Source organism: Anopheles nili, unplaced genomic scaffold (genome assembly GCF_943737925.1).
Source record: "Anopheles nili unplaced genomic scaffold, idAnoNiliSN_F5_01 U_low_cov_1, whole genome shotgun sequence".
Classification (NCBI taxonomy): Eukaryota; Metazoa; Arthropoda; class Insecta; order Diptera; family Culicidae; genus Anopheles; species Anopheles nili.
In genome coordinates, this window is record NW_026525539.1 from 216,182 (window position 1) to 242,904 (window position 26,723).

At 30.0% G+C, this 26,723-nt stretch overlaps 2 protein-coding genes and 1 pseudogene across 2 annotated transcripts in view; all 3 read right to left on the minus strand.

Annotated features, from left to right (window-relative positions):
- LOC128730056 (uncharacterized) overlaps positions 1-9,400 on the minus strand; it is a 61,303-nt gene extending 51,903 nt beyond the window's left edge. The window contains 1 exon segment of the mRNA XM_053823130.1: positions 9,390-9,400. Coding sequence (XP_053679105.1) covers positions 9,390-9,400 — 11 coding nt within the window.
- Positions 9,401-11,550: 2,150 nt separating this feature from the next.
- Positions 11,551-12,709, minus strand: LOC128730057 (lipid storage droplets surface-binding protein 2-like). Its single transcript, XM_053823131.1, has 2 exons — positions 11,811-12,709; positions 11,551-11,557 (listed from the first exon to the last, which is right to left on the minus strand). Exons 1-2 carry the CDS (start codon positions 12,707-12,709, stop codon positions 11,551-11,553), a joined length of 906 nt encoding a protein of 301 aa, XP_053679106.1.
- Positions 12,710-17,178: 4,469 nt separating this feature from the next.
- Positions 17,179-18,653, minus strand: LOC128730058 (lipid storage droplets surface-binding protein 2-like; annotated as a pseudogene).
- Between the last annotated feature and the right edge of the window lie 8,070 nt (positions 18,654-26,723).

Below are 26,723 nucleotides of genomic sequence, written 5' to 3' on the forward strand. Positions count from 1 at the left end.
GATCGAGGATGTACTAAAAAAATTTTTTTTAGGTCGAGGATGTACTAAAAAATTTTTTTTAAATCGAGGATGTACTTAAAAAATTTTTTTAGATCGAGGATGTACTAAAAAAATTTTTTTAAATCGAGGATGTACTAAAAAAATTTTTTTTAAATCGAGGATGTACTAAAAAAATTTTTTTAGATCGAGGATGTACTAAAAAAATTTTTTTGTAAATCGAGGATGTACTAAAAAAATTTTTTTAGATCGAGGATGTACTAAAAAAATTTTTTTTAGATCGAGGATGTACTAAAAAATTTTTTTTAAATCGAGGATGTACTAAAAAAAATTTTTTCATATCAAGGATGTACTAAAAAAATTTTTTTTAGATCGAGGATGTACTAAAAAAATTTTTTTAGATCGAGGATGTACTAAAAAATTTTTTTTTAAATCGAGGATGTACTAAAAAAATTTTTTTAGATCGGGGATGTACTAAAAAAATTTTTTTTAGATCGAGGATGTACTAAAAAAATTTTTTTAGATCGAGGATGTACTAAAAAAATTTTTTTTAGGTCGAGGATGTACTAAAAAAATTTTTTTAGATCGAGGATGTACTAAAAAAATTTTTTTTAAATCGAGGATGTACTAAAAAAATTTTTTTAGATCGAGGATGTACTAAAAAATTTTTTTTTAAATCGAGGATGTACTAAAAAAATTTTTTTAGATCGAGGATGTACTAAAAAATTTTTTTTAAATCGAGGATGTACTAAAAAAATTTTTTTTAAATCGAGGATGTACTAAAAAAATTTTTTTAGATCGAGGATGTACTAAAAAAATTTTTTTTAAATCGAGGATGTACTAAAAAATTTTTTTAGATCGAGGATGTACAAAAAAAATTTTTTTTAGGTCGAGGATGTACTAAAAAAATTTTTTTAGATCGAGGATGTACTAAAAAAATTTTTTTTAGGTCGAGGATGTACTAAAAAAATTTTTTTAGATCGAGGATGTACTAAAAAAATTTTTTTTAAATCGAGGATGTACTAAAAAAATTTTTTTAGATCGAGGATGTACTAAAAAATTTTTTTTTAGATCGAGGATGTACTAAAAAAATTTTTTTTAGGTCGAGGATGTACTAAAAAAATTTTTTTAGATCGAGGATGTACTTAAAAATTTTTTTTAGATCGAGGATGTACTAAAAAAATTTTTTTTAAATCGAGGATGTACTAAAAAAAAGTTTTTAAATCGAGGATGTACTAAAAAAATTTTTTAGATCAAGGATGTACTAAAAAAATTTTTTTAGATCGAGGATGTACTAAAAAAATTTTTTTTAGGTCGAGGATGTACTAAAAAAATTTTTTTAGATCGAGAATGTACTAAAAAAATTTTTTTTAGATCGAGGATGTACTAAAAAAATTTTTTTAAATCGAGGATGTACTAAAAAAATTTTTTTTAAATCGAGGATGTACTAAAAAAATTTTTTTAGATCGAGGATGTACTAAAAAAATTTTTTTTAGATCGAGGATGTACTAAAAAAATTTTTTTAGATCGAGGATGTACTAAAAATTTTTTTTTTAAATCGAGGATGTACTAAAAAAATTTTTTTAGATCGAGGATGTGCTAAAAAAATTTTTTTTAGATCGAGGATGTACTAAAAAATTTTTTTTAAATCGAGGATGTACTAAAAAATTTTTTTAGATCGAGGATGTACTAAAAAAATTTTTTTTAAATCGAGGATGTACTAAAAAAATTTTTTTAGATCGAGGATGTGCTAAAAAAATTTTTTTTAGATCGAGGATGTACTAAAAAATTTTTTTTAAACCGAGGATGTACTAAAAAAAATTTTTTCATATCAAGGATGTACTAAAAAAATTTTTTTTAGATCGAGGATGTACTAAAAAAATTTTTTTAGATCGAGGATGTACAAAAAAAATTTTTTTTAAATCGAGGATGTACTAAAAAAATTTTTTTAGATCGAGGATGTACTAAAAAAATTTTTTTTAGATCGAGGATGTACTAAAAAATTTTTTTTAAATCGAGGATGTACTAAAAAAATTTTTTTAGATCGAGGATGTACTAAAAAAATTTTTTTAAATCGAGGATGTACTAAAAAAATTTTTTTTAAATCGAGGATGTACTAAAAAAATTTTTTTAGATCGAGGATGTACTAAAAAAATTTTTTTAAATCGAGGATGTACTAAAAAAATTTTTTTAGATCGAGGATGTACTAAAAAAATTTTTTTTAGATCGAGGATGTACTAAAAAATTTTTTTTAAACCGAGGATGTACTAAAAAAAATTTTTTCATATCAAGGATGTACTAAAAAAATTTTTTTTAGATCGAGGATGTACTAAAAAAATTTTTTTAGATCGAGGATGTACTAAAAAAATTTTTTTTAAATCGAGGATGTACTAAAAAAATTTTTTTAGATCGAGGATGTACTAAAAAAATTTTTTTTAGGTCGAGGATGTACTAAAAAATTTTTTTTAAATCGAGGATGTACTAAAAAAATTTTTTTAGATCGAGGATGTACTAAAAAAATTTTTTTAAATCGAGGATGTACTAAAAAAATTTTTTTTAAATCGAGGATGTACTAAAAAAATTTTTTTTAAATCGAGGATGTACTAAAAAAATTTTTTTAGATCGAGGATGTACTAAAAAAATTTTTTTAGATCGAGGATGTACTAAAAAAATTTTTTTAAATCGAGGATGTACTAAAAAAATTTTTTTTAGATCGAGGATGTACTAAAAAAATTTTTTTAGATCGAGGATGTACTAAAAAAATTTTTTTTAAATCGAGGATGTACTAAAAAAATTTTTTTAAATCGAGGATGTACTAAAAAAATTTTTTTTAAATCGAGGATGTACTAAAAAAATTTTTTTAGATCGAGGATGTACTAAAAAAATTTTTTTTAGGTCGAGGATGTACTAAAAAAATTTTTTTAGACCGAGGATGTACTAAAAAAATTTTTTTTAGGTCGAGGATGTACTAAAAAAATTTTTTTAGATCGAGGATGTACTAAAAAAATTTTTTTTAAATCGAGGATGTACTAAAAAATTTTTTTCAGATCGAGGATGTACTAAAAAAATTTTTTTTAGATCGAGGATGTACTAAAAAAATTTTTTTAGATCGAGGATGTACTAAAAAAATTTTTTTTAGGTCGAGGATGTACTAAAAAATTTTTTTTTAGGTCGAGGATGTACTAAAAAAATTTTTTTAGATCAAGGATGTACTAAAAAAATTTTTTTTAGATCGAGGATGTACTAAAAAAATTTTTTTAGATCGAGGATGTACTAAAAAAATTTTTTTTAAATCGAGGATGTACTAAAAAAATTTTTTTAAATCGAGGATGTACTAAAAAAATTTTTTTTAAATCGAGGATGTACTAAAAAAATTTTTTTAGATCGAGGATGTACTAAAAAAATTTTTTTTAGATCGAGGATGTACTAAAAAATTTTTTTTAAATCGAGGATGTACTAAAAAAATTTTTTTAGATCGAGGATGTACTAAAAAAATTTTTTTAAATCGAGGATGTACTAAAAAAATTTTTTTTAGATCGAGGATGTACTAAAAAAATTTTTTTAGATCGAGGATGTACTAAAAAAATTTTTTTTTAATCGAGGATGTACTAAAAAAATTTTTTTAAATCGAGGATGTACTAAAAAAATTTTTTTAGATCGAGGATGTACTAAAAAAATTTTTTTTAAATCGAGGATGTACTAAAAAAATTTTTTTAGATCGAGGATGTACTAAAAAAATTTTTTTTAAATCGAGGATGTACTAAAAAAATTTTTTTAAATCGAGGATGTACTAAAAAAATTTTTTTAGATCGAGGATGTACTAAAAAAATTTTTTTTAAATCGAGGATGTACTAAAAAAATTTTTTTAAATCGAGGATGTACTAAAAAAATTTTTTTTAAATCGAGGATGTACTAAAAAAATTTTTTTAGATCGAGGATGTACTAAAAAATTTTTTTTTAGATCGAGGATGTACTAAAAAATTTTTTTTAAATCGAGGATGTACTAAAAAAATTTTTTTAGATCGAGGATGTACTAAAAAAATTTTTTTAAATCGAGGATGTACTAAAAAAATTTTTTTTAGATCGAGGATGTACTAAAAAAATTTTTTTAGATCGAGGATGTGCTAAAAAAATTTTTTTTAAATCGAGGATGTACTAAAAAAATTTTTTTAAATCGAGGATGTACTAAAAAAATTTTTTTTAAATCGAGGATGTACTAAAAAAATTTTTTTAGATCGAGGATGTACTAAAAAAATTTTTTTTAGGTCGAGGATGTACTAAATAAATTTTTTTTAGGTCGAGGATGTACTAAAAAAATTTTTTTAGATCGAGGATGTACTAAAAAATTTTTTTTAGGTCGAGGATGTACTAAAAAAATTTTTTTAGATCGAGGATGTACTAAAAAAATTTTTTTTAAATCGAGGATGTACTAAAAAAATTTTTTTAGATCGAGGATGTACTAAAAAAATTTTTTTTAGATCGAGGATGTACTAAAATAATTTTTTTAGATCGAGGATGTACTAAAAAAATTTTTTTTAGGTCGAGGATGTACTAAAAAATTTTTTTTTAGGTCGAGGATGTACTAAAAAAATTTTTTTAGATCGAGGATGTACTAAAAAAATTTTTTTTAGATCGAGGATGTACTAAAAAAATTTTTTTAAATCGAGGATGTACTAAAAAAATTTTTTTTAAATCGAGGATGTACTAAAAAAATTTTTTTAGATCGAGGATGTACTAAAAAAATTTTTTTAAATCGAGGATGTACTAAAAAAAATTTTTTAAATCGAGGATGTACTAAAAAAATTTTTTTTAAATCGAGGATGTACTAAAAAATTTTTTTTTAAATCGAGGATGTACTAAAAAAATTTTTTTAGATCGAGGATGTACTAAAAAAATTTTTTTAAATCGAGGATGTACTAAAAAAATTTTTTTTAAATCGAGGATGTACTAAAAAAATTTTTTTAGATCGAGGATGTACTAAAAAAATTTTTTTTAGGTCGAGGATGTACTAAAAAAATTTTTTTAGATCGAGGATGTACTAAAAAAATTTTTTTAAATCGAGGATGTACTAAAAAAATTTTTTTTAAATCGAGGATGTACTAAAAAAATTTTTTTAGATCGAGGATGTACTAAAAAAATTTTTTTTAGATCGAGGATGTACTAAAAAATTTTTTTTAAATCGAGGATGTACTAAAAAAATTTTTTTAGATCGAGGATGTACTAAAAAAATTTTTTTTAAATCGAGGATGTACTAAAAAAATTTTTTTTAAATCGAGGATGTACTAAAAAAATTTTTTTTAAATCGAGGATGTACTAAAAAATTTTTTTTTGATCGAGGATGTACTAAAAAAATTTTTTTAGATCGAGGATGTACTAAAAAAATTTTTTTAGATCGAGGATGCACTAAAAAATTTTTTTTAGATCGAGGATGTACTAAAAAAATTTTTTTTAGATCGAGGATGTACTGCAATAATTTATTTAGATCGAGGATGTACTGAAAAAATTTTTTTTAGATCGATGATGTACTAAAAAAATTTTTTTAGATCGAGGATGTACTAAAAAAATTTTTTTAGATCGAGGATGCACTAAAAAAATTTTTTTAGATCGAGGATGCACTAAAAAATTTTTTTTAGATCGAGGATGTACTAAAAAAATTTTTTTTGATCGAGGATGTACTAAAAAAATTTTTTTTGATCGAGGATGACTAAAAAAATTTTTTAGATCGAGGATGTACTAAAAAAATTTTTTTTAGATCGAGGATGTACTAAAAAAATTTTTTTAGATCGAGGATGTACTAAAAAAATTTTTTTAGATCGAGGATGCACTAAAAAATTTTTTTTAGATCGAGGATGTACTAAAAAAATTTTTTTTGATCGAGGATGTACTAAAAAAATTTTTTTTGATCGAGGATGACTAAAAAAATTTTTTAGATCGAGGATGTACTAAAAAAATTTTTTTTAGATCGAGGATGTACTAAAAAATTTTTTTAGATCGAGGATGTACTAAAAAAATTTTTTTGATCGAGGATGTACTAAAAAATTTTTTTTTAGATCGAGGATATACTAAAAAAATGTTTTTTGATCAAGGATGTACTAAAAAAATTTTTTTAGATCGAGGATGTACTAAAAAAATTTTTTCATATCAAGGATGTACTAAAAAATTTTTTTTTGATCGAGGATGTACTAAAAAAATTTTTTTAGATCGAGGATGTACTAAAAAAATTTTTTTAGATCGAGGATGCACTAAAAAATTTTTTTTAGATCGAGGATGTACTAAAAAAATTTTTTTTAGATCGAGGATGTACTAAAAAAATTTTTTTTAGATCAAGGATGTACTAAAAAAATTTTTTTAGATCGAGGATGTACTAAAAAAATTTTTTCATATCAAGGATGTGCTAAAAAAATTTTTTTTGATCGAGGATGTACTAAAAAAATTTTTTTTGATCGAGGATGTACTAAAAAAATTTTTTTTAAATCGAGGATGTACTAAAAAAATTTTTTTAGATCGAGGATGTACTAAAAAAATTTTTTTAGATCGAGGATGTACTAAAAATTTTTTTTTTAGATCGAGGATGTACTAAAAAAATTTTTTTTAGATCGAGGATGTACTAAAATTTTTTTTTTAGATCGAGGATGTACTAAAAAAATTTTTTTTAGATCGAGGATGTACTAAAAATTTTTTTTTTAGATCGAGGATGTACTAAAAATTTTTTTTTTAGATCGAGGATGTACTAAAAAAATTTTTTTTAGATCGAGGATGTACTAAAAAAATTTTTTTTAGATCGAGGATGTACTAAAAAAATTTTTTTAGATCGAGGATGTACTAGAAATTTTTTTTTTAAATCGAGGATGTACTAAAAAAATTTTTTTTAGATCGAGGATGTACTAAAAAAATTTTTTTAGATCGAGGATGTACTTAAAAAAATTTTTTTTAGATCGAGGATGTACTAAAAAAAATTTTTTTGATCGAGGATGTACTAAAAAAATTTTTTCATATCAAGGATGTACTAAAAAAATTTTTTTTAGATCGAGGATGTACTAAAAAAATTTTTTTTGATCGAGGATGTACTAAAAAATTTTTTTTAGATCGAGGATGTACTAAAAAAAATTTTTTCATATCAAGGATGTACTAAAAAATTTTTTTTTAGATCGAGGATGTACTAAAAAAATTTTTTTTGATCGAGGATGTACTAAAAAAATTTTTTTCATATCGATGATGTACTAAAAAAATTTTTTTCATATCAAGGATGTACTAAAAAAATTTTTTTTGATCGAGGATGTACTAAAAAAATTTTTTTTAGATCGAGGATGTACTAAAAAAATTTTTTTAGATCGAGGATGTACTAAAAAAATTTTTTTTAGATCGAGGATGTACTAAAAAAATTTTTTTTGATCGAGGATGTACTAAAAAATTTTTTTTAGATCGAGGATGTACTAAAAAAAATTTTTTCATATCAAGGATGTACTAAAAAATTTTTTTTTAGATCGAGGATGTACTAAAAAAATTTTTTTTGATTGAGGATGTACTAAAAAAATTTTTTTCATATCAAGGATGTACTAAAAAAATTTTTTTAGACCGAGGATGTACTAAAAAAATTTTTTTAGATCGAGGATGTACTAAAAAAATTTTTTTTAGATCGAGGATGTACTAAAAAAATTTTTTTTGAGCGAGGATGTACTAAAAAAATTTTTTTTAGATCGAGGATGTACTAAAAAAATTTTTTTAGATCGAGGATGTACTAAAAAATTTTTTTTAGATCGAGGATGTACTAAAAAACTGTTTTTTAGATCAAGGATGTACTAAAAAAATTTTTTTAGATCGAGGATGTACTAAAAAAATTTTTTTTAGATCAAGGATGTACTAAAGAAAATTGTTTTTAATCAAGGACTATCCGAAAAAAAAAGGGTTTTTCTAACAGTGCACCAACCGTAGCCGAACCGAACGCATCGGTTATCGAACGAGTCCTGCACGATGCGTCCAAAGTCAAAAAGTGAGCTTTCGGTGAGGTTCTTCTTCAGTGTGCGTTCGTTGTAAGCGCGAGTTAGCATCGTATCGTCACGTACCCTCTATTTTTTTACAATATCTACAATAATGGAAAGGCCTGAGACGAATAAGCAACCGCTTACCTGCTAAAGCGACACAAAAAAAAACTAATCACCTGTACCCTGGCGCCTGAATGAACATATGCATCCGCCAAAACCCGTACTGGAATTCCCCCCTGGAATCCGAATAAAACATGTGCACCCGCCAAAACTTCCGGTACTCCAAAACCACCATAAATCAGCCAACAAAACAACGTGTCAGCCTCAGCCATCCATCCCATTTTAGCATAGAAAAAGACAAAAAAAGGTAAAAATAAAGACATTCCTCAGATTTAGCTCAAAATTCTACAACGCGTTACTCTGTCCGAGGAATCCGAAACCTTTCCAAAAACCCTTACACCAAGTGGAAGTGTTAACTCGCGTTCAGTAGCTTGTGGTGGCTGAACCACGTGTCGATCAGCAGCACGTTCACGCACGTGTCGTGAACTTCCGAAGGGGTTTAGAAGGAGTCCACGTTGGGGAAAAGCCGGTCATATGTCCAATTTTTTACATATATGGTAGGGTATTTTTGAACATGGTGATGAATTAAGAAATAGTTGACTAAGAAAAAGCCAAAATAACAGGGTTCTTCTGGACATTGAGCGTTCTTGTTTCGTGGGATGTTTTGCTCTGTTTCTCTACAATATCATACGCAAATTGCATGCAGTTCGAAAGATTATAAAGTTTTCATTGTTTGTAAAGTGATTTAAATAAATTTATTTATAATAAAAAGAAAAAAAACTATTGTTTTTTGAAAATAAAAAGAGGGGAAAAAAACATGTTTTTCAACTTTGGTAATGAATCCAAAAAAAAAAAAGTATCAAAAAGTACCACCGCCAAATGTTCAGTAACGTTAGTTTAATATTTAAAACAAAACTTTTAAAGTCAGTTTTCCAGCTGCGCACACTTGCGCACTCGTTTGTAAAATCAAATCTTGTAGGTAAACCTTTTTTTTTACATATGGAGCCGCATGGTTAACTGACGCTAGATATGTTAGCTTATAAACATCACCGGCTCAATAATACTCAAGGGTAGTGAAAATTATGCTGTCTATAGTACAGGTAGCTGGTAAGTTTTTATGCTAGCATAATATGTGAAAAGCTCCCCCCCCCCGTAAGGCAAAAAAAAGCCACCTCAATAACAGTGGTTACCCCTCATTGAAGGATTATTAAAAGCATAATTTTATTGAATGATATATATGGGATTCCCATGTAACGTAACGGCATGTAGGATGACATTAAGCTGAACGCATAGCTTATATAATTAGTTCTACTTGTTCACATTTAAGTTCATTCGAAACATAAAACGTACATAGACAACATGGCTTATTTCATCATTAAAGATATTTTAAAGCAAATCAAGCTTTCAAATTCAGTAAAACAAAATACGGCAATTATATTCTGCAAGTGGTTAAAACAAGAAATTTGCTAGTAAAGTCTGTTCGACAGAGAATAAAATTGCTCTTAGTGAATGGAAAACAATTGTACGATGGATCCAATCGACACCGAATGCGATTGGAAAAATATAATCAAAAGTGGCTAAATTCAAATTTTTTATATTGTATGTCGAAGCGAAAGCACACACACACAGAAGGAGAATGATAGCAGAGTTGGAAGAGCTCTCGTAAATCTTTCGAAATTATTGGCAAACGACAAAGACGGCGCAGAATCGGCGTGATTTGGGTGAAAAATATATAGTTTTGGAAGAAGTGCTAGAAGTTGCAAGCAAAATAGCTCGTAAAGCAAATAAGTTCGAATCGATCCAACTCGCCTTAAGTGCAAAATCCGAGTCAAACACAGCTGACGAACGGAGAGGGAGGCGTTTGGATTTTGGATTGATTATAATTTATCGAAAGATCCTTCACGATTTCCAGCGTATAAAGGAGTGCAAAAAGGCGAAAAACGTTATGTGTTCCCTCAGGTATACAAGTGAGCGAAAATAGTGTGAAAGTGAGAGTTCAATCTTTAGCAAATGTAACAGCAGAGAGGCGGATAAAAGAGATGCGACGGGAGGTTTTTGAAGAATATTTTGGAACAAAAGAAGCTAAATTCGGCAAATTTGGTATCGTTGTGCGATTGGGGTATGGGCGGTTCTGCCGGACATTCAGAGTATCACCAACATGTTAAGTCCAGCTATTCCTTATTGACGGTTACGGATGAGAAAACAATCTTTTGGTTCAGAACCAAAGCGCAAAGTAACAGATTTTGTAGACCAATTTCAATGGTTTTTGGCAAATGAGACTAGGGAATTTGTACCTCAAACGACAAGTGAAATAGAGAGTGAACTTACAAATCCTCGGAAAAAAAAAAGGACAGTGCGCTTAAGCGGAGGGAAAAGTATAGAGTTGAAGTTTCAATTTTTTGCTAACCATGATAGATAGGAAAAGTGATCGATCAATAATTACTCGAAATCCAACCATGTGCTGTGTCCAGTTTGTAGTGCTTCTCCTGTACAGATGAATGATCTAGCTGTAGATGCTGGAAAGCGGCTTTAATCCAATTCCATGTGCATTGAGCCGCGGTATTTCACCCCCTTCATTGCTGGCTACGGTTTTTTTGCCAATGTATTTTGAACATTTCTTATCACTGTATCACTGTAAGAAAAAAATGGAGGATTACTAAGGAGGATACCATAGAGGTCGAAAACCGGAAAAAAAATTGTTCGCCAGCAGCTGTATAATGCTTTTGGAGTGAAAGTGAATCAACCACGACCGGGATCTTGCGGAAACAGTACAGCGGGAAATTGTTTGTCGACGTATTTTTTTTTTTCCAATCCAAGCTTAGCAAGTTCATCTGTGGATGTTGATGAAGATCTTATCGATAGGTTCGGAAACATTCTTACAGTCATCAGCTGCCTATAGAAGTCTGTAGATGCTGCAGCATTTGGAAAATATTGTAATGCTACCTATAGAAAGTTTTTGGAGTTGTATAATTGGTAAAAAAAGTGCCAGCAACTCATGCACGAGACATCATATTACATTCTCCTGTACCCAGAGGATGTGTAGGAGAAGAAGCATTAGTTTCACGTCACAAATGCTTCAGACGGGACAGAACCACTCACGCAAGAACAATCATCACGAGTGTATGCTTTAGAAGACACATTCAAGTAGTTAAAAAATTCTTTCTGAATGACGATGACTCTTGTATGACAGGCCCTGAGCTATGGACAGCAGATGATGAAAATCCTGTAGACATGGCTTTATATGAAGTCGAGAAGGCAGAAATTGATGAAGGAGATGAACAAATGAACAGCAGAAGATGTAATAAAAAGCTAAATTTTTGAACAACAGAAGTAACAGAAGATTTTTTTTTGAAATAAAACATACTAAATTCAAATTATTTGCTAAAACGTTAAGCATCTATAAGACCTTGCGTGCCGCGTCACCCAAATTTTGGGTGACGAAATAACGCTTGATTTTAAAATGCAATTTTTCAATATTAAGCACAGCTATTATATTTTTTAATATTACAATTTATGTCCTAAAAGAAATACGAATAAACGTGAAAAATTCACACATAAACGTAGAACGTGAAGAATTAGTGCCGATGCACCCGGGGCTATGACATATGTACATGAAATGCTTGAAGCATGGCGTTATCAACATGCTATATGCAGATACAAGTGGCACGCTCTGGATGTTCACTTCCAACAATCGTCTTAAATGAGTAATTGGTCAACACATTCAACACCTTTTTGTAAGCAAAAAAACCAAGCAATTCTGACAAAAAATACTTATGACCGCGATTTGTTCCTGGCTTCCCGACTGTGGCCTTGTGGCCACTCTCGACCGCCTGCCGCTTCTCGTTGATGAAGTTGAGGTACTGGGTCAGGTGCAGCACGGCGATGAGCGTGGCGACGTAATCGCGAACGTCCTCCTTTCGCAGGGACTTCACCTGTGTCGAGACGGTACGGTAGATCCGGTGGGCGAGCTTGTTCGAGAGCCGGCCAACGGTTTGCACCGTGTGCAGCACGGGATCATCCTTGGCGGAGATGGGTACATTATCGTCATCGGTGTCACTCTCCGACTTCGGGAAGTAGTAGTCGAGCAGACGTTCGGCCAGCTGTGCCGTTGTGTCGACGCTGTTGACCGCCAGGGTGCCGTACTGTGTTGCCAACACCTCGTTCGCCTTACGCCAGGAGAGATCCTTCAGCGAGGCAGCACGTTGTTGTGATGCCGACCGCAATTCACACACCTTCTCGATGTGTGGCTTGACCGTCTCCATCACCTTCGTACGTGCCTGCTGGTAGATCTCGGCCGGTTGTTCCCTGATGATGGGGGCGTTCACCTCCAGCTTGTCGATGCCCTTAACCAACGTCTGGTCCACCAGCTGGAGTGGCCGGTCAAGCTTCTGGACGAGTGGTGCTGAGATGGTGACAGCTCGACACACGACATCCTCTGCTGTACCGAGAGCCCACGTCAGCAGTGGGTTGCTGTATTTAACGCGCCCGTACACGTTTTGCGTCTGCTGCCAGGTCACATCCACCACCGGCAACTTCAACATCCGATCGAGGGACTCGAGATGAGGCAACCCGGCCATCGAGCTGGTGTTGGGTGCTTCCGCGTTGGTGTTGCTTGAAGCGGTACTTGGGTTGCTGGTGGCACTGCCATTTTCTTGCACCTTGGACGACATTTTTTTTTCGCAAATGCACGCGCTTCACACACGCTTAAGGGACAATCGAATAACTACACACTTGGGCGCGAAATGTGCGCGGAAAACAATACAGTGGGGAATAAAATGACAAAAACCAGGCCTTCGTGGACACTCGCGGGGACGAAGATGCACTTGGCTGGTTTCGTGACACACACGCACAAAAAATATAAAGACAGCGTAACAGAGTGAGAGAGAATGGGTGTGTACGCGAAAGGTTTCCACCTGGGATCGATTGGACCGCACCGTCGGATGATTGCGAATGGGATGTACTAAAAAATTTTTTTTAGATCGAGGATGTACTAAAAAAATTTTTTTAGATCGAGGATGTACTAAAAAAATTTTTTTAGATCGAGGATGTACTAAAAAAATTTTTTTTAGGTCGAGGATGTACTAAAAAAATTTTTTTTGATCGAGGATGTACTAAAAAAATTTTTTCATATCAAGGATGTACTAAAAAAATTTTTTTTAGATCGAGGATGTACTAAAAAAATTTTTTTAGATCGAGGATGTACTAGAAAATTTTTTTTAGATCGAGGATGTACTAAAAAAATTTTTTTTGATCGAGGATGTACTAAAAAAATTTTTTTCATATCAAGGATGTACTAAAAAAATTTTTTTAGATCGAGGATGTACTAAAAAAAATTTTTTCATATCAAGGATGTACTAAAAAAATTTTTTAGATCGAGGATGTACTAAAAAAATTTTTTTTAGGTCGAGGATGTACTAAAAAAATTTTTTTTGATCGAGGATGTACTAAAAAAATTTTTTCATATCAAGGATGTACTAAAAAAATTTTTTTTAGATCGAGGATGTACTAAAAAAATTTTTTTAGATCGAGGATGTACTAGAAAATTTTTTTTAGATCGAGGATGTACTAAAAAAATTTTTTTAGATCGAGGATGTACTAAAAAAAATTTTTTCATATCAAGGATGTACTAAAAAAATTTTTTTTAGATCGAGGATGTACTTAAAATTTTTTTTTAGATCGAGGATGTACTAAAAAAATTTTTTTTGATCGAGGATGTACTAAACAAATTTTTTTAGATCGAGGATGTACTAAAAAAATTTTTTTAGATCGAGGATGTACTAAAAAAATTTTTTTTAGATCAAGGATGTACTAAAGAAAATTGTTTTTAATCAAGGACTATCCGAAAAAAAAAGGGTTTTTCTAACAGTGCACCAACCGTAGCCGAACCGAACGCATCGGTTATCGAACGAGTCCTGCACGATGCGTCCAAAGTCAAAAGTGAGCTTTCGGTGAGGTTCTTTCAGTGTGCGTTCGTTGTAAGCGCGAGTTAGCATCGTATCGTCACGTACCCTCTATTTTTTTACAATATCTACAATAATGGAAAGGCCTGAGACGAATAAGCAACCGCTTACAATGCTCAGCGACATCATTAAAAACTAATCACCTGTACCCTGGCGCCTGAATGAACATATGCATCCGCCAAAACCCGTACTGGAATTTTCCCCGGGAACCCGAATAAAACATGTGCACCCGCCAAAACTTCCGGTACTTGGAGTACCACCATAAATCAACCAACAAAACAACATGTCAGCCTCAGCCATCCATCCCATTTTAGCATATAAAAAGACAAAAAGAGGTAAAAATAAAGACATTCCTCAGATTTAGCTCAAAATTCTACAACGCGTTACTCTGTCCGAGGAATCCGAAACCTTTCAAAAAACCCTTACACCAAGTGGAAGTGTTAACTCGCGTTCAGTAGCTTGTGGTGGCTGAACCACGTGTCGATCAGCAGCACGTTCACGCACGTGTCGTGAACTTCCGAAGGGGTTTAGAAGGAGTCCACGTTGGGGAAAAGCCGGTCATATGTCCAATTTTTTACATATATGGTAGGGTATTTTTGAACATGGTGATGAATTAAGAAATAGTTGCCTGAGAAAAAGCCAAAATTACAGGGTTCTTCTGGACATTGAGCGTGCTTGTTTCGTGGGATGTTTTGCTCTGTTTTTCTACAATATCATATGCAAATTGCATGCAGTTCGAAAGATTATAAAGTTTTAATTGTTTGTAAAGTTATTTAAATAAATTTATTTATAATAAAAAGAAAAAAAAATATTGTTTTTTGAAAATAAAAAGAGGGAAAAAAAACATGTTTTTCAACTTTGGTAATAAATCAAAAAAAAAAAAAGTATCAAAAAGTACCATCGCCAAATGTTCAGTAACGTTAGTTTAATATTTAAATAAAACTTTTAAAGTCAGTTTTTCAGCTGCGCACACTTGCGCACTCGTTTGTAAAATCAAATCTTGTAGGTAAACCTTTTTTTTTTACATATGGAGCCGCACCAGGCACCTGACGCTAGATATGTTAGCTTATAAACATCACCGGCTCAATAATACTCAACACCCTTGTGAAAATTATGCTGTCTTTAGTACAGGTAGCTGCTAAGTTTTTATGCTAGCATAATATGTGAAAAGCCCCCTCCTCCGTAAGGCAAAAAAAAAACCGCCTCAATAGCAGTGGTTACCCCTCATTGAAGGATTATTAAAAGCATAATTTTATTGAATGATATAAATGGGATTCCCACGTAACGTAATGGCATGTAGGATGACATTAAGCTGAACCCATAGCTTATATAATTAGCTCTACTTGTTCACATTTAAGTTCATTCCAAACATAAAACGTACACAGACAACATGGCTTATTTCATCATTGAAGATATTTGAAAGCAAATCAAGCTTTCAAATTCAGTAAAAGAACATACGGAAATTATATTCTGCAAGTGGTTAAAGCAACAAATTTGCTAGTAAAGTCTGTTCGACAGCGAATAAAATTGCTCTTAGTGAAAGCAAAACCATTGTACGATGGATCCAATCGACACCGAATGCGATTTGAAAAATATAATCAAAAGTGGCTAAATTCAAATTTTTTATATTGTATGTCGAAGTGAAAGCACACACACACAGAAGGAGAATGATAGCAGAGTTGGAAGAGCTCTCGTAAATCTTTGCGTAAATTATTGGCAAACGACAAAGACGGCGCAGAATCGGCGTGATTTGGGTGAAAAATATATAATTTTGGAAGAAGTGCTAGAATTTGCAAGCAAAATAGCTCGTAAAGAAAATAAGTTCGAATCGATCCAACTCGCCTTAAGTGCAAAATCCGAGTCAAACGCAGCTGACGAACGGAGAGGGAGGCGTTTGGATTTTGCATTGATTATAATTTATCGAAAGATCCTTCACGATTTCCAGCGTATAAAGGAGTGCAAAAAGGCGAAAAACGTTATGTGTTCGCTCAGGTATACAAGTGAGCGAAAATAGTGTGAAAGTGAGAGTTCAATCTTTAGCAAATGTAACAGCAGAGAGGCGGATAAAAGAGATGCGACGGGAGGTTTTTGAAGAATATTTTGGAACAAAAGAAGCTAAATTCGGCAAATTTGGTATCGTTGTGCGATTGGGGTATGGGCGGTTCTGCCGGACATTCAGAGTATCACCAACATGTTAAGTCCAGCTATTCCTTATTGACGGTTACGGATGAGAAAACAATCTTTTGGTTCAGAACCAAAGCGCAAAGTAACAGATTTTGTAGACCAATTTCAATGGTTTTTGGCAAATGAGACTAGGGAATTTGTACCTCAAACGAAAAGTGAAAAAGAGAGTGAACTTACAAATCCTTGGAAAAAAAAGGACAGTGCGCTTAAGCGGAGGGAAAAGTATAGAGTTGAAGTTTCAATTTTTTGCTAACCATGATAGATAGGAAAAGTGATCGATCAATAATTACTCGAAATCCAACCATGTGCTGTGTCCAGTTTGTAGTGCTTCTCCTGTACAGATGAATGATCTAGCTGTAGATGCTGGAAAGCGGCTTTAATCCAATTCCATGTGCATTGAGCCGCGGTATTTCACCCCCTTCATTGCTGGCTACGGTTTTTTTGCCAATGTATTTTGAACATTTCTTATCACTGTATCACTGTAAGAAAAAAATGGAGGATTACTAAGGAGGATACCATAGAGGTCGAAAACCGGAAAAAAAATTGTTCGCCAGCAGCTGTATAATGCTTTTGGAGTGAAAGTGAATCAACCACGACCGGGATCTTGCGGAAACAGTACAGCGGGAAATTGTTTGTCGACGTATTTTTTTTTTTCCAATCCAAGCTTAGCAAGTTCATCTGTGGATGTTGATGAAGATCTTATCGATAGGTTCGGAAACATTCTTACAGTCATCAGCTGCCTATAGAAGTCTGTAGATGCTGCAGCATTTGGAAAATATTGTAATGCTACCTATAGAAAGTTTTTGGAGTTGTATAATTGGTAAAAAAAGTGCCAGCAACTCATGCAGGAGACATCATATTACATTCTCCTGTACCCATAGGATGTCGAGGAGAAGCAGCATTAGAATCACGTCACAAATGCTTCAGACGGGACGGAGCCACTCACGCAAGAACAATCATCACGAGTGTATGCTTTAGAAGACACGTGCAAGTAGTTAAAAAATTCTTTCTGAATGACGATGACTCTTGTACGACAGGCCCTGAGCTATGGACAGCAGATGATGAAAATCCTGTAGTACATGGCTTTAAATGAAGGAGATGAACAAAGAACAGTAGAAGATGTAATAAAAAGCTAAATTTTTGAACAACAGAAGGAAGAGAAGATTTTTTTTTTTAAAATAAAACATACTCAATTCAAATTATTTGCTAAAACGTTAAGCATCTATAAGACCTTGCGTGCCGCGTCACCCAAGTTTTGGGTGACGAAGGAACGCTTGATTTTAAAATGCAATTTTTCAATATTAAGCACAGCTATTATATTTTTTAATATAAAATTTATGTCCTAAAAGAAATACGAATAAACGTGAATAAACGTGAAAAATTCACACATAAACGTAGCACGTGAGGAATTAGTGCCGATGCACCCGGGGCTATGACATATGTACATGAGATGCTTGAATCATGGCGTTATCAACATAGCATATGCAGATGCAAGTGGCACGCTCTGGATGTCCGCTTCCAATAATCGTCTTAAATGAGTAATTGGTCAACACATTCAACACCTTTTTGTGAGGAAAAAAAACCAAGCAATTCTGACAAAAAATACTTATGACCGCGATTTGTTCCTGGCTTCCCGACTGTGGCCTTGTGGCCACTCTCGACCACCTGCCGCTTCTCGTTGATGAAGTTGAGGTACTGGGTCAGGTGCAGCACGGCGATGAGCGTGGCGACGTAATCGCGAACGTCCACCTTTCGCAGGGACTTCACCTGTGTCGAGACGGTACGGTAGATCCGGTGGGCGAGCTTGTTCGAGAGCCGGCCAACGGTTTGCACCGTGTGCAGCACGGGATCATCCTTGGCGGAGATGGGTACATTATCGTCATCGGTGTCACTCTCTGACTTCGGGAAGTAGTAGTCGAGCAGACGTTCGGCCAGCTGTGCCGTTGTGTCGACGCTGTTGACCGCCAGGGTGCCGTACTGTGTTGCCAACACCTCGTTCGCCTTACGCCAGGAGAGATCCTTCAGCGTGGCAGCACGTTGTTGTGATGCCGACCGCAATTCACACACCTTCTCGATGTGTGGCTTGACCGTCTCCATCACCTTCGTACGTCTCGGCCGGTTGTTCCCTGATGATGGGGGCGTTCACCTCCAGCTTGTCGATGCCCTTAACCAACGTCTGGTCCACCAGCTGGAGTGGCCGGTCAAGCTTCTGGACGAGTGGTGCTGAGATGGTGACAGCTCGACACACGACATCCTCTGCTGTACCGAGAGCCCACGTCAGCAGTGGGTTGCAGTCTTTAACGCGCCCGTACACGTTTTGCGTCTGCTGCCAGGTCACATCCACCACCGGCAACTTCAACATCCGATCGAGGGACTCGAGATGAGGCAACCCGGCCATCGAGCTGGTGTTGCTTGAAGCGGTACTTGGGTTGCTGGTGGCACTGCCATTTTCTTGCACCTTGGACGACATTTTTTTTTCGCAAATGCACGCGCTTCACACACGCTTAAGGGACAATCGAATAACTACACACTTGGGCGCGAAATGTGCGCGGAAAACAATACAGCGGGGAATAAAATGACAAAAACCGGGCCTTCGTGGACACTCGCGGGGACGAAGATGCACTTGGCTGGTTTCGTGACACACACACACAAAAAATACAAGGACAGTGTAACAGAGTGAGAGAGAATGGGTGTGTACGCGAAAGGTTCCCACCTGGGATCGATTGGACCGCACCGTCGGATGATTGCGAATGGGATGTACTAAAAAAATTTTTTTTATATCAAGGATGTACTAAAAAAATTTTTTTTATATCAAGGATGTACTAAAAAAATTTTTTTTAGATCGAGGATGTACTAACAAATTTTTTTAGATCGAGGATGTACTAAAAAAATTTTCTTCATATCAAGGATGTACTAAAAAATTTTTTTTAGATCGAGGATGTACTAAAAAATTATTTTAGATCGAGGATGTACTAAAAAATTTTTTTTAGATCGAGGATGTACTAAAAAATTTTTTTAGATCGAGGATGTACTAAAAAAATTTTTTTATATCAAGGATGTACTAAAAAATTTTTTTAGATCGAGGATGTACTAAAAATTTTTTTTTAAATCGAGGATGTACTAAAAAAAATTTTTTCATATCAAGGATGTACTAAAAAAATTTTTTTTAGATCGAGGATGTACTAAAAAAATTTTTTTTAGATCGGGGATGTGCTAAAAAAATTTTTTTTAAATCGAGGATGTACTAAAAAAATTTTTTTAGATCGAGGATGTACTAAAAAAATTTTTTTTAAATCGAGGATGTACTAAAAAAATTTTTTTAGATCCAGGATGTACTAAAAAAATTTTTTTTAGATCGAGGATGTACTAAAAAATTTTTTTTAAATCGAGGATGTACTAAAAAAAATTTTTTCATATCAAGGATGTACTAAAAAAATTTTTTTTAGATCGAGGATGTACTAAAAAAATTTTTTTAGATCGAGGATGTACTAAAAAAATTTTTTTTAGGTCGAGGATGTACTAAAAAAATTTTTTTTAAATCGAGGATGTACTAAAAAAATTTTTTTAGATCGAGGATGTACTAAAAAAATTTTTTTTAGGTCGAGGATGTACTAAAAAAATTTTTTTAGATCGAGGATGTACTAAAAAAATTTTTTTTAGGTCGAGGATGTACTAAAAAAATTTTTTTAGATCGAGGATGTACTAAAAAAATTTTTTTTAGATCGAGGATGTACTAAAAATTTTTTTTAAATCGAGGATGTACTAAAAAAAATTTTTTCATATCAAGGATGTACTAAAAAAATTTTTTTTAGATCGAGGATGTACTAAAAAAATTTTTTTAGATCGAGGATGTACTAAAAAAATTTTTTTTAAATCGAGGATGTACTAAAAAAATTTTTTTAGATCGAGGATGTACTAAAAAATTTTTTTTAGATCGAGGATGTACTAAAAAAATTTTTTTAAATCGAGGATGTACTAAAAAAAATTTTTTCATATCAAGGATGTACTAAAAAAATTTTTTTTAGATCGAGGATGTACTAAAAAAATTTTTTTTAGATCGGGGATGTGCTAAAAAAATTTTTTTTAAATCGAGGATGTACTAAAAAAATTTTTTTAGATCGAGGATGTACTAAAAAAATTTTTTTTAAATCGAGGATGTACTTAAAAATTTTTTTTTAAATCGAGGATGTACTAAAAAATTTTTTTTAAATCGAGGATGTACTAAAAAAATTTTTTTAGATCGAGGATGTACTAAAAAAATTTTTTTTAGATCGAGGATGTACTAAAAAATTTTTTTTAGATCGAGGATGTGCTAAAAAAATTTTTTTTAGATCGAGGATGTACTAAAAAATTTTTTTTAAATCGAGGATGTACTAAAAAAATTTTTTTCATATCAAGGATGTACTAAAAAAATTTTTTTTAGATCGAGGATGTACTAAAAAAATTTTTTTTAGATCGAGGATGTACTAAAAAATTTTTTTTAAATCGAGGATGTACTAAAAAAATTTTTTTAGATCGAGGATGTACTAAAAAAATTTTTTTTAAATCGAGGATGTACTAAAAAAATTTTTTTAGATCGAGGATGTACTAAAAAAATTTTTTTTAAATCGAGGATGTACTAAAAAAATTTTTTTAGATCGAGGATGTACTAAAAAAATTTTTTTTAGGTCGAGGATGTACTAAAAAAATTTTTTTAGATCGAGGATGTACTAAAAAAATTTTTTTTAGATCGAGGATGTACTAAAAAAATTTTTTTAGATCGAGGATGTACTAAAAAAATTTTTTTTAGGTCGAGGATGTACTAAAAAAATTTTTTTAGATCGAGGATGTACTAAAAAAATTTTTTTTAGATCGAGGATGTACTAAAAAAAATTTTTTAAATCGAGGATGTACTAAAAAAATTTTTTTTAAATCGAGGATGTACTAAAAAAATTTTTTTAGATCGAGGATGTACTAAAAAAATTTTTTTTAGGTCGAGGATGTACTAAAAAAATTTTTTTTAGATCGAGGATGTACTAAAAAATTTTTTTTAAATCGAGGATGTACTAAAAAAAATTTTTTTATATCAAGGATGTACTAAAAAAATTTTTTTTAGATCGAGGATGTACTAAAAAAATTTTTTTAGATCGAGGATGTACTAAAAAAATTTTTTTTAAATCGAGGATGTACTAAAAAAATTTTTTTAGATCGAGGATGTACTAAAAAAATTTTTTTTAGATCGAGGATGTACTAAAAAATTTTTTTTAAATCGAGGATGTACTAAAAAAAATTTTTTCATATCAAGGATGTACTAAAAAAATTTTTTTTAGATCGAGGATGTACTAAAAAAATTTTTTTAGATCGAGGATGTACTAAAAAAATTTTTTTTAGATCGAGGATGTACTAAAAAATTTTTTTTAAATCGAGGATGTACTAAAAAAAATTTTTTCACATCAAGGATGTACTAAAAAAATTTTTTTTAGATCGAGGATGTACTAAAAAAATTTTTTTAGATCGAGGATGTACTAAAAAAATTTTTTTTAAATCGAGGATGTACTAAAAAAATTTTTTTAGATCGAGGATGTACTAAAAAAATTTTTTTTAGGTCGAGGATGTACTTAAAAAATTTTTTTAGATCGAGGATGTACTAAAAAAATTTTTTTTAGGTCGAGGATGTACTAAAAAATTTTTTTTAGATCGACGATGTACTAAAAAAATTTTTTTTAGATCGAGGATGTACTAAAAAAATTTTTTTAAATCGAGGATGTACTAAAAAAATTTTTTTTAGATCGAGGATGTTCTAAAAAAAATTTTTTCATATCAAGGATGTACTAAAAAAATTTTTTTAGATCGAGGATGTACTAAAAAAATTTTTTTTAGGTCGAGGATGTACTAAAAAAATTTTTTTAGATCGAGGATGTACTAAAAAAATTTTTTTTAGGTCGAGGATGTACTAAAAAAATTTTTTTAGATCGAGGATGTACTAAAAAAATTTTTTTTAGGTCGAGGATGTACTAAAAAAATTTTTTTAGATCGAGGATGTACTAAAAAAATTTTTTTTAGGTCGAGGATGTACTAAAAAAATTTTTTTAGGTCGAGGATGTACTAAACAAATTTTTTTTAGGTCGAGGATGTACTAAAAAATTTTTTTAGATCGAGGATGTACTAAAAAAATTTTTTTTAAATCGAGGATGTACTAAAAAAATTTTTTTAGATCGAGGATGTACTAAAAAAATTTTTTTTAGGTCGAGGATGTACTAAAAAAATTTTTTTAGATCGAGGATGTACTAAAAAAATTTTTTTTAGGTCGAGGATGTACTAAAAAAATTTTTTAAGATCGAGGATGTACTAAAAAAATTTTTTTTAGATCGAGGATGTACTAAAAAAATTTTTTTAGATCGAGGATGTACTAAAAAAATTTTTTTTAGATCGAGGATGTACTAAAAAAATTTTTTTTAAATCGAGGATGTACTAAAAAAATTTTTTTAGATCGAGGATGTACTAAAAAATTTTTTTTTAGGTCGAGGATGTACTAAAAAAATTTTTTTAGATCGAGGATGTACTAAAAAAATTTTTTTTAAATCGAGGATGTACTAAAAAAATTTTTTTAGATCGAGGATGTACTAAAAAATTTTTTTTTAAATCGAGGCTGTACTAAAAAATTTTTTTTAGATCGAGGATGTACTAAAAAAAACTTTTTCATATCAAGGATGTACTAAAAAAATTTTTTTAGATCGAGGATGTACTAAAAAAATTTTTTTTAGGTCGAGGATGTACTAAAAAAATTTTTTTAGATCGAGGATGTACTAAAAAAATTTTTTTTAGATCGAGGATGTACTAAAAAAATTTTTTTTAAATCGAGGATGTACTAAAAAAAATTTTTCATATCAAGGATGTACTAAAAAAATTTTTTTTAGATCGAGGATGTACTAAAAAAATTTTTTTTAGATCGAGGATGTACTAAAAAAATTTTTTTAAATCGAGGATGTACTAAAAAAATTTTTTTAAATCGAGGATGTACTAAAAAAATTTTTTTTAAATCGAGGATGTACTAAAAAAATTTTTTTTAGATCGAGGATGTACTAAAAAAATTGTTTTTAGATCGAGGATGTACTAAAAAAATTTTTTTAGATCGAGGATGTACTAAAAAAATTTTTTTTAAATCGAGGATGTACTAAAAAAATTTTTTTAGATGGAGGATGTACTAAAAAATTTTTTTTTAGATCGAGGATGTACTAAAAAATTTTTTTTAAATCGAGGATGTACTAAAAAAAATTTTTTCATATCAAGGATGTACTAAAAAAATTTTTTTTAGATCGAGGATGTACTAAAAAAAATTTTTTAGATCGAGGATGTACTAAAAAAATTTTTTTTAAATCGAGGATGTACTAAAAAAATTTTTTTAGATCGAGGATGTACTAAAAAAATTTTTTTTAGATCGAGGATGTACTAAAAAAATTTTTTTAGATCGAGGATGTACTAAAAAAATTTTTTTTAGGTCGAGGATGTACTAAAAAAATTTTTTTTTAGGTCGAGGATGTACTAAAAAAATTTTTTTAGATCGAGGATGTACTAAAAAAATTTTTTTTAGGTCGAGGATGTACTAAAAAAATTTTTTTAGATCGAGGATGTACTAAAAAAATTTTTTTAGATCGAGGATGTACTAAAAAAATTTTTTTAAATCGAGGATGTACTAAAAAAATTTTTTTTAAATCGAGGATGTACTAAAAAAATTTTTTTAGATCGAGGATGTACTAAAAAAATTTTTTTTAGATCGAGGATGTACTAAAAAAATTTTTATAGATCGAGGATGTGCTAAAAAAATTTTTTTTTGATCGAGGATGTACTAAAAAATTTTTTTTAAATCGAGGATGTACTAAAAAAAATTTTTTCATATCAAGGATGTACTAAAAAAATTTTTTTTAAATCGAGGATGTACTAAAAAAATTTTCTTAGATCGAGGATGTACTAAAAAAATTTTTTTTAGGTCGAGGATGTACTAAAAAAATTTTGTTAGATCGAGGATGTACTAAAAAAATTTTTTTTAGGTCGAGGATGTACTAAAAAAATTTTTTTAGATCGAGGATGTACTAAAAAAATTTTTTTTAGATCGAGGATGTACTAAAAAAATTTTTATAGATCGAGGATGTACTAAAAAAATTTTTTTTAGATCGAGGATGTACTAAAAAATTTTTTTTAAATCGAGGATGTACTAAAAAAAATTTTTTCATATCAAGGATGTACTAAAAAAATTTTTTTTAGATCGAGGATGTACTAAAAAAATTTTTTTAGATCGAGGATGTACTAAAAAATTTTTTTTTAAATCGAGGATGTACTAAAAAATTTTTTTTAGATCGAGGATGTACTAAAAAAAATTTTTTCATATCAAGGATGTACTAAAAAAATTTTTTTAGATCGAGGATGTACTAAAAAAATTTTTTTTAGATCGAGGATGTACTAAAAAATTTTTTTTAAATCGAGGATGTACTAAAAAAAATTTTTTCATTTCAAGGATGTACTAAAAAAATTTTTTTTAGATCGAGGATGTACTAAAAAAATTTTTTTTAGATCGAGGATGTACTAAAAAAATTTTTTTTAGGTCGAGGATGTACTAAAAAAATTTTTTTAGATCGAGGATGTACTAAAAAAATTTTTTTTAGGTCGAGGATGTACTAAAAAAATTTTTTTTAGATCGAGGATGTACTAAAAAAATTTTTTTTAAATCGAGGTTGTACTAAAAAAATTTTTTTAGATCGAGGATGTACTAAAAAAATTTTTTTTAGGTCGTGGATGTACTAAAAAAATTTTTTTAGATCGAGGATGTACTAAAAAAATTTTTTTTAAATCGAGGATGTACTAAAAAAATTTTTTTTAAATCGAGGATGTACTAAAAAAATTTTTTTTAGATCGAGGATGTACTAAAAAATTTTTTTTAAATCGAGGATGTACTAAAAAAATTTTTTTAAATCGAGGATGTACTAAAAAAATTTTTTTTAAATCGAGGATGTACTAAAAAAATTTTTTTCATATCAAGGATGTACTAAAAAAATTTTTTTAAATCGAGGATGTACTAAAAAAATTTTTTTAAATCGAGGATGTACTAAAAAAATTTTTTTAGATCGAGGATGTACTAAAAAAATTTTTTTTAAATCGAGGATGTACTAAAAAAATTTTTTTAGATCGAGGATGTACTAAAAAAATTTTTTTTAGGTCGAGGATGTACTAAAAAAATTTTTTTAGATCGAGGATGTACTAAAAAAATTTTTTTTAAATCGAGGATGTACTAAAAAAATTTTTTTAGATCGAGGATGTACTAAAAAATTTTTTTTTAAATCGAGGCTGTATTAAAAAATTTTTTTTAGATCGAGGATGTACTAAAAAAAAATTTTTTCATATCAAGGATGTACTAAAAAAATTTTTTTAGATCGAGGATGTACTAAAAAAATTTTTTTTAGGTCGAGGATGTACTAAAAAAATTTTTTTAGATCGAGGATGTACTAAAAAAATTTTTTTTAGGTCGAGGATGTACTAAAAAAAATTTTTAGATCGAGGATGTACTAAAAAAATTTTTTTTAGATCGAGGATGTACTAAAAAAATTTTTTTAAATCGAGGATGTACTAAAAAAATTTTTTTTAAATCGAGGATGTACTAAAAAAATTTTTTTAGATCGAGGATGTACTAAAAAAATTTTTTTTAGATCGAGGATGTACTAAAAAAATTTTTTTAGATCGAGGATGTGCTAAAAAAATTTTTTTTAGATCGAGGATGTACTAAAAAATTTTTTTTAAATCGAGGATGTGCTAAAAAAAATTTTTCATATCCAGGATGTACTAAAAAAATTTTTTTTAGATCGAGGATGTAATAAAAAAATTTTTTTTAGATCGAGGATGTACTAAAAAAATTTTTTTAAATCGAGGATGTACTAAAAAAATTTTTTTAAATCGAGGATGTACTAAAAAAATTTTTTTTAAATCGAGGATGTACTAAAAAAATTTTTTTTAGATCGAGGATGTACTAAAAAAATTTTTTATAGATCGAGGATGTACTAAAAAAATTTTTTTAGATCGAGGATGTACTTAAAAAATTTTTTTTAAATCGAGGATGTACTAAAAAAATTTTTTTAGATCGAGGATGTACTAAAAAAATTTTTTTTAGATCGAGGATGTACTAAAAAATTTTTTTTAAATCGAGGATGTACTAAAAAAAATTTTTTCATATCAAGGATGTACTAAAAAAATTTTTTTTAGATCGAGGATGTACTAAAAAAATTTTTTTAGATCGAGGATGTACTAAAAAAATTTTTTTCAAATCGAGGATGTACTAAAAAAATTTTTTTAGATCGAGGATGTACTAAAAAAATTTTTTTTAGATCGAGGATGTACTAAAAAAATTTTTTTAGATCGAGGATGTACTAAAAAAATTTTTTTTAGGTCGAGGATGTACTAAAAAAATTTTTTTTAGGTCGAGGATGTACTAAAAAAATTTTTTTAGATCGAGGATGTACTAAAAAAATTTTTTTAGATCGAGGATGTACTAAAAAAATTTATTTTAGGTCGAGGA